Genomic DNA, 7,543 nt, shown 5'->3' on the forward strand with positions numbered 1-7,543 from the left:
GTGGGTCCTAACTTGCATGCGGTTTAGAACTCACACCCTAGTATTTAAAAATCATGTCACAAGTATACAAAAGAAAACATGCACTTCACTCATTCTAGTGTGCTTGAGATACTTTAAAAGACTTGTAGGTTAAGTCAACCACACAAGTAGTGAAGAGGCATGAAAACATTCAAGCAATTAATCAAGCAATTGTGAAATTGGATAATGCATGGACATTGATTGATGTGTAGGTAGACTTAGTGAACAAAATGGTATATGAAACTCACACAACCACTACAAGAAAATAAGCTTTCTGCCACGCTTTTAAAGCGTGCTGAAAAGTGCTAAAAAATGTGCTGATAGCTTTTCGCCACGCTTTTTGAGCTATCGGCACGCTTTTGAAAGGGTCACATCTGCCAGCGTGCCGGTTGCTCTATCACCACGCTTTTGTGGATCTATCGGCACGCTTTTTTTTTGTCACGCTTTCAACTCTTGCAACGCTTAAAAGCGTGGCCATAGGTGTTAATCTATCGGTACGCTTTAAAAACGTACCGAAAAGTTCACATATCGCCACGCTTTTGAAGCGTGCCGATAGAGCACATACAGCCACGCTTTTAAAAGCGTGGCTTTCCCACTAAAGCCTTTTGCCACGCTTTCAAAGCGTGGCCTATTCCTTTGTCAAATTAAAAAAAAGGAAAAAATTAGAATGCATAATAATAATTGAAAAATTACAATTCTATAATAATAATTAAAAAGAGAAAATTAGAAGGCATAAGAATTAATTTTTTATTGATTTACATGAATTATTTAAGTGCTATAATAATTTAAATTAAAACTATAATGTTCCCAAAGATATGAAGGATGGAAAACCAAAATGTGATATACAGCAGAACTATGATTAACAAAAAGTTGATGTGGGAAGAACTCCTGCTACCATTTGCTTTTAAAACTCCTCATCTTCACTGGCCGCAGCTTCTTCCTTATCATATTTTTCATCAGCCCTCTTCATGATCTCCTTCTCCTTCTCCCTTTTCTCTTCCTGCTTCAGCAACATTATAACTTTCCATAGCCTTCTCATATTCTGCTTTAAGCTGAGCAACTTTATCGGAATAAGGCTTCTCCTGAACCACATATCAAGACACTTGAATCAACATCACATTGACAAACACATCATAAGAGAAAGATAAGCTTTATAGACTTACACATTATATATTGTACTTTTATCATTTACTATTTCAATTTTCATTTTGACATGCAGAAAATAGAATTTTAAAAATTACCATTAGTTACATTCAAAACACCAGCAGCACTTGTGTTAAGTACTAGTTGCAGAAGAGGTCTAATCACCATTGCTGGGTTAATTTTTTTTTTTTTGCAAATTTCCAAGCAGCATCTTCAGCCAATGTCTTTGAAAGCACATACCAGTACCATGACTGAAAAAAAAAAGGAAAATGGGAAACAAAATTGGTGGTACCAAAGTCTCAAATTTACAAGGGATTGAGCTTATTCATATGAATCAAAATTAAATCAGCAACACATAAAGCTAATTTCACTCCTACTAATTTGGCCTAATTAGGGGAATATGATAACATTTGTAGGGACATGGCACATACCTTCGACTCCTTACAAAGTTTGTGATCGAAAAACCAGGTATCATCAACTACTGCTTTAGGAGTCAGAAGCCTTCCATTAAATGTAACAGCAGCAATTGAAGAAGTTAAAATAACGTGCTTCACCAACTGCGATTTCACAAACACTGCAAAAATGAATCAATTAGAACATGTTCACAAAACATAGCGTCTTCGCTTGCCAATAAAAAAGCTGATTAAACAACTTTGCAATGCAATATCAAAAATTTGACCTTCCACTCATTAAGAAATTATATATACTTTGCATATTAAAACTTAAGATTCCTACAGAAAACCAAATCCCCCCAAAACATAATATTAATAAATCATTCATCATGCTGGCCACTCCCAGAAAGGAAATAATCAAGCCATCAAAGGCAAGGAAATCCCTAAAAGTCATGGGCAAAAAATAGTTACTATTCAGAATCCCAAACCTAACATGCGAAAAACCAAATTGCAAAGCTCTGTCTCAAATAAAAAAGGTGCTATCTCCACTAATCAAACCAAGAGGAATGCTCTAATTAATCAAAAAGGAAAACAACAAGCAGCTCTGGCTAAGCCTAACTCTCATGAAACAAAAACAGCAGCAGAATAGGTTCTTAATAAAAGCAGGGATAAACAAGGAAACCATCAGGAATATTGGAAAAGCTTTAGCTATATGCTGAATGATCAATATAAGGTGTACAAAGAAGGAGGTTATGTGCCCCTAGCAGGTGAGGATAAAAATCTTACCATTAGTGACATGATGAGTTCTCATGGGGATGCATCTTGTTCAAAGGTGGTTCAGCAGCATCCTAGAGATTAAAATAATGAAAGACTAGAGAAAATTCTGAAACAGAGTAATGCCAAACAGAATAGAGCATTAATGAGACCGAAACTTACAAGGTTTATCATTCAGTTTCCTTTGTATCAAACTATTCATCTAATTTGTATAATTTGGTAAAAAAAATGAAAATCAAATTCAGCGAAAACTAATGCTCAAATATCTTTAAAAAAATATTAGATTCACACCAGATATTTTTTTCCTTAAAAAAAAAAAAGCAGTTCAGGAATCAACACAGATACTAAAACGGTATCTTGTGAAAGTTTTTTGGTTACCTTCTCCTCCCATGATTATTAATCTAATTAGCAAAAGAACAAGGTGGATCTGTATCAAGAAAAAGAAATACGTAAGTTAGGGGTGCTTCACTAACTATATATTGACAATTTATATATAATAGTAGTCACAAATATAAGATATATAAGGGCTTAATATAGATTAGTAACTTCAACTTGTGTAATATTATATGATTATCTTGTGTTATATATAAATAAATGTATTAAAAACTAAACCCAGTCCCAAATCAGTTTAGTTACTAATTCATCAATGTAATGGTTGGAGAAAAAGCCAACCCCTGAAGTGTATGTTCCAAAGCCAGACCATGACAATAGTAGCCACTGCTAGAAGGTGAGCCACAAAGGAATCAAAATCATTTGCTAAACAAACCATGCAAATTAAAGTTCAGATCAGTTCAATGACATTTGCTAAACAAATAGAGGAATCAAAACCATGCTCAAATTCTCAGGAAACAGAGGAATCAAAATGTTTACAATCAATTAACCTGAAAATAGACAATTGAAGAAACAATTTTAGAGCTCATAGACCCACCTCGGTTTATTAACAAGAGAATTAAAATGGGTGATGCAAAAAACAAAGAAACTCAGAGAGAGACAGAAAAAGAAACAACCTCATGAATATATAATGTAAAAATTGACCTGATCAGATTTGCCATCACTTTGTGCATTGATAAAAATAATAATAGCAGTAAGTAGAAGTAGAAGTAAAAGTATCGATATGAGGTGCTCCATTAAATGATTTACATCTCACCATGTAAACTTTTATATATATCAAAGAGTTAATTGCCTTCTGGTTTTACCAACTTAAATATTGGATTATACAAGGCAATGGATTTGTATGTATTAGCCAACCAGCTGTTGCAAGATAAAATTAGGAGCATGATAATGAATTAAGTAGACATATAGACCAAACACAAAAGGTTTAATTCTTGCAAGAAAGAGGATTTTATAATTTCAGAAATCATTGCATCTCCATTATCACAGTTGCAGTTTTATTTACCTCTTTTTACTGTATAAGATGAAGAATGAGTTTTAATAATACCCATGCATCCCTTCAACAAACTAAAGCATGTATAACAAGCATTTGTTATAGAAACATTTTCAAAAGTATAGTAACCATCAATTAAGACATTTGTTTCCTATTTAGAAAATCTTAATATCAAGGTAATATTAATTAAGAAGTAATGGCTAAGTCCAATTATTCTGACAGTTAAGTACCATTTTTCTTGCTAGAACATGCAATACGACCCCCAATGCTTAGCCCATCAATACAGTTCATGGCAGCAACCCTTATAGCCTAAAATGAAATTCAAAAGATTGAAAATTTGGACCAAAAATAACAAAAACATAATATAAGATGAGTACTCAAATCACGAAAATGTTATCAGTATGAAAAAAGACGAGAATTGTGGTGTTGTCTAAGAAGCTATTGTATTGAGTTGTTCATATTAGAGAAGAAGAAGCAGAAGAAGAAACAAGTCATGATGTGTCTCGTCATATGAAGTCCAGTGAGGTATTTTCACAAACAACAAATATTCAAGAAACAGAAAATGAAAAAAAAAATCCTAAAACAGAACTGAAATTCAAGGAAACAGTTAGTTAGAAGTTAGTACCCGGGTTGGGTAGATGAAGTAGACTAGAATATTGCATAGCTCCACTGGATGCTTCTCACAGACAAAGCAAGCTGTTCTTTGAAGTTCTCTGGCAACATTTCCTTGTTCTTTGGGTTCCGGAAAACATTAATCAGCGTTATGGTGAGGGTTGAAATAGAGAAACAAAAAGGGATTAAATCTGTACCTTCTTGTGTTACGATGAGGGTTGAGCGCCGATTGAGGGAGGAACGACGATTGAGGGAGAGGCAATGATGATTGAGTCAGCGTCGATGGAGGTAAGGTTTGAGCGAGAGAGAGCGAGCGCCGATGGAGGCCTTGCGAGCGAGACTGAATGCCAACGGAGGGCCCACCGATGGAGGGTGCGCCGACGGAGGCAGCACCGATTGAAGTTTCCAAGAGTTACAAAAGTGGGATAAAGGATTGCAAGAGAAGGATAGAGTGTTGCAAGTTAAGAGGGGGCTACGAGCTGAAAGATGAAGGGATTCTCACTTCTCAGTGATGAAGAGGGCTGCGAGCTGAGAGGGCTGCGAAGGTTTAGGGTTCTTAGTTGAGTAATGAAGAGGCTTCGAGGGTTTGGTTCTCACTTCTAAGTGAGGGATGTTTTGAGAGTTTTGATAAAAAAATGAAGTGTTTGAGTGAGAAATTAAATTAATTGGGAACCCTATTGTCACGCTTTTTTAGGGTTCCAAATCACTAGAGGATATAGGCATGCTTTAAAAATGTGCCCGTATCCCGACAAACCAGCCATGTTTTAAAAGCGTACCTATTTCTCTCTATGGCCATGGTTTTGAAGCGTGGCAAAAAAAATGGTGGTCAAATCATAAATTAGTGGTCACCCTCATAAAAGCGTGCCAAAATCTCTCTATGGCCACGCTTTTGAAGCGTGACAAAAAGAAAACGTGGCCAAATCACAAATCAGTGGCTACCCTCATAAAAGCGTGGCCATTGACCACTTTTGGCCACGCTTTTAAAGCGTGGCAAGAAAAAAGGGTACCGATAGGCCTTTTTTCTTGTAGTGAACAATCAATGACACCTATTGAAGTTGTTGCAACACCTAAGTGACATAGAGGTGAAACACATGGATGCTATGGAACTTAGGACAAAGAAGATAGAAGTGGAAATCAATCACATAGCAAGCATGGTCCACAAAGCTTTACAAAGCTCAAAAATATGTCACTAGGTAAGCTTTGATCCAATTTCACAATTCCACAATCTCAATGCATGAAATAAGTGACGTGAATATGGGTAAACCATAAACAAGCATCACCTAAAAAAATGCAATGAGAATATACAATTGCCTAACAATGTATGATGAATGCATGGTGGCCAAAACATGCAATTCAAAAAAAAAGTTAAGAAGCTTAAAGGCAATGTAACACTCACTTGGTATTCACAAATGTTCAACACGAAAATTTAAGACCAAGTAATAAATTGCAACCTCAACAAAGGAATCCAACAATGACAATAGTGACAATGATGTTAAACTAACATCCCATTAGTAATAAGCAGCAATAAATGGTAAACAAGATTAGTAATCCAACACTTATAATGGAAAACAAAAATTAAACTAACTAACTAACTAAAAGAAATGGTGTTATATGATGCTTGGTAGTGTTGGATGATGATTGAAGGGTGGAAAGAGAAGAGAAAAAGGAAAGAAATGGAAAGAGGAGAAGAGAAGAAGGTGAGTGAAACAGGGCAATCCACGCGTGCGCGTCATGTGCGGGTATGCATGCATGGCAAAGCAGAAAGTCGATGCGTACGCGCAAGGTACGCGTTCGCGTGCCCTGGGCACAAAGTTGGCACACTTTAGGCATAACTCTCGGGTGAATGTATGTGAGGTGGGGAAAATTAAATCCACGCGTACGCGTACATGGCGCGTCCGCGTGGATGGCTGAAATTGCTTGATTCACGCATACGCGTGGAGTGCGCGTGCGCGTGGGTGGTGCTCTGTTTTGCAAAATTTCTATGTTTTTGCACCAAACCAAGCATTCCAAACCTCCAAACAACTACCAAAACATAAAACCTTATTTAACCTACTAGACTCCCAAACAAACTTAACAAATCAATCAAAACATGAGATTAAACCTATTTTACCAATATGTACAAAAGGGAAAATGAAAAGATGTTACCATGGTGGGGTGTCTCCTACCTAGCACTTTTGTTTATTGTCCTTAAGTTGGACTTATGGGGAGCTCCTCATCAAGGTAGCTTGTGCTTGAATCCATCCTTGAACATCCACCAATTCTTGGACTTCCATTGTGCTTCATCATTCAAAGTGAGTAACTCCAAGCTTTGATGGAGTTCTTCACAAACCATAGGCTCCCAAAGTTGATCTTCCTTGTGCGATCTGGGATCCCACACTTTGTTTTGACACCCATCTTCAAATTGATCATTATGATTCCAATTGGGTGGCATGACCTTAGAATTCTCAATTAAGTATCCAAACATTCTCCTAGACCCATGCAATTTTGTTCTACACCAACCATTGCTATTCAACTTTGAGCATGCAACCATCATGAACTTAGAGTGATGTGTCCAACCACTACACAAATCTCTCTTACTCTTAACTCCACAAAGATCTCTAAGTTGACCATCATTTTCAATCAAACCATATTCAAGTGAGAAGGTAAAGCTTAGGAATAAGGATTTTACCCACTTGAATGTTGTGTAGGATGGTGACTTAGGAAGGGAAACCTCCCCACACTTAGCCAATGTGAGATCCATTCCCTTGTGCTCTTCCCTTGTAACTTCCTCCACCTCTTACCAACTTTCCTCAACTTCAACCTCTTCCTCTTCCTCTTGGTGGCTCACTTCCAATTCAATTTCTGCTTCATTGCTCACCAAGGGCATGAGAGATTGTGTATCTCCTTCTTTGACTTCAATTTCAAGCCCAATGGGAGAGGATTCAATTGTAGATAGGAATTCCTCAATGATTGAATTTATCTCTTGATCAACCTCTTCAAAGTTTTCAATCAAGATATGCTTTGGAGGTTGTACACCCTCCTCAACATCAATATCAAGCTTCTTGGAAGAGGACTCTCTAATTCTACATTCCCATGGACTTCCAACATCTCCTAGGTCTTCAATTACTTCTTCCGGCTCATTCATCTCAACTTCTTCCCCTTGTGACAATTCTTGCTTCAACTCCTCTTCTCCACCTTGAAGCTCTAAACTCACTCCCTCACTATGCTCCTTGATTGCTTC

General features: G+C 36.9%; 1 protein-coding gene and 1 long non-coding RNA gene across 2 annotated transcripts; both read right to left on the bottom strand.

The window, feature by feature from the left end:
* LOC110271198 (cinnamoyl-CoA reductase 1-like) lies at positions 842–2,408 on the bottom strand. The gene is made up of 4 exons (XM_021121597.1): positions 2,340–2,408; positions 1,593–1,735; positions 1,260–1,412; positions 842–1,100 (listed from the first exon to the last, which is right to left on the bottom strand). The coding sequence occupies exons 1-3, from the start codon at positions 2,362–2,364 to the stop codon at positions 1,323–1,325; spliced, it is 258 nt and encodes an 85-aa protein (XP_020977256.1). The 5' UTR covers positions 2,365–2,408; the 3' UTR covers positions 842–1,100; positions 1,260–1,322.
* On the bottom strand, positions 2,574–4,937 carry LOC110271590. Its single transcript, XR_002362189.1, has 3 exons — positions 4,521–4,937; positions 4,337–4,443; positions 2,574–2,754 (listed from the first exon to the last, which is right to left on the bottom strand). It is a non-coding gene; the product is annotated as an uncharacterized LOC110271590 (long non-coding RNA).

Source organism: Arachis ipaensis, chromosome B01 (assembly GCF_000816755.2).
Source record: "Arachis ipaensis cultivar K30076 chromosome B01, Araip1.1, whole genome shotgun sequence".
Taxonomy (NCBI): Eukaryota; Viridiplantae; Streptophyta; class Magnoliopsida; order Fabales; family Fabaceae; genus Arachis; species Arachis ipaensis.

Bases quoted from the DNA above. Each gene is read 5' to 3' on its own strand.
- LOC110271198 (XM_021121597.1), bottom strand. From the start codon at position 2,364: ATGAGAACTCATCATGTCACTAATG. The intron at 1,736-2,339 runs GTAAGATTTTTA...TCATTTTTGCAG, and splicing joins AACTCATCATGTCACTAATG to TGTTTGTGAAATCGCAGTTG. The intron at 1,413-1,592 runs GTATGTGCCATG...TTTTTTTTTCAG, and splicing joins AACTTTGTAAGGAGTCGAAG to TCATGGTACTGGTATGTGCT.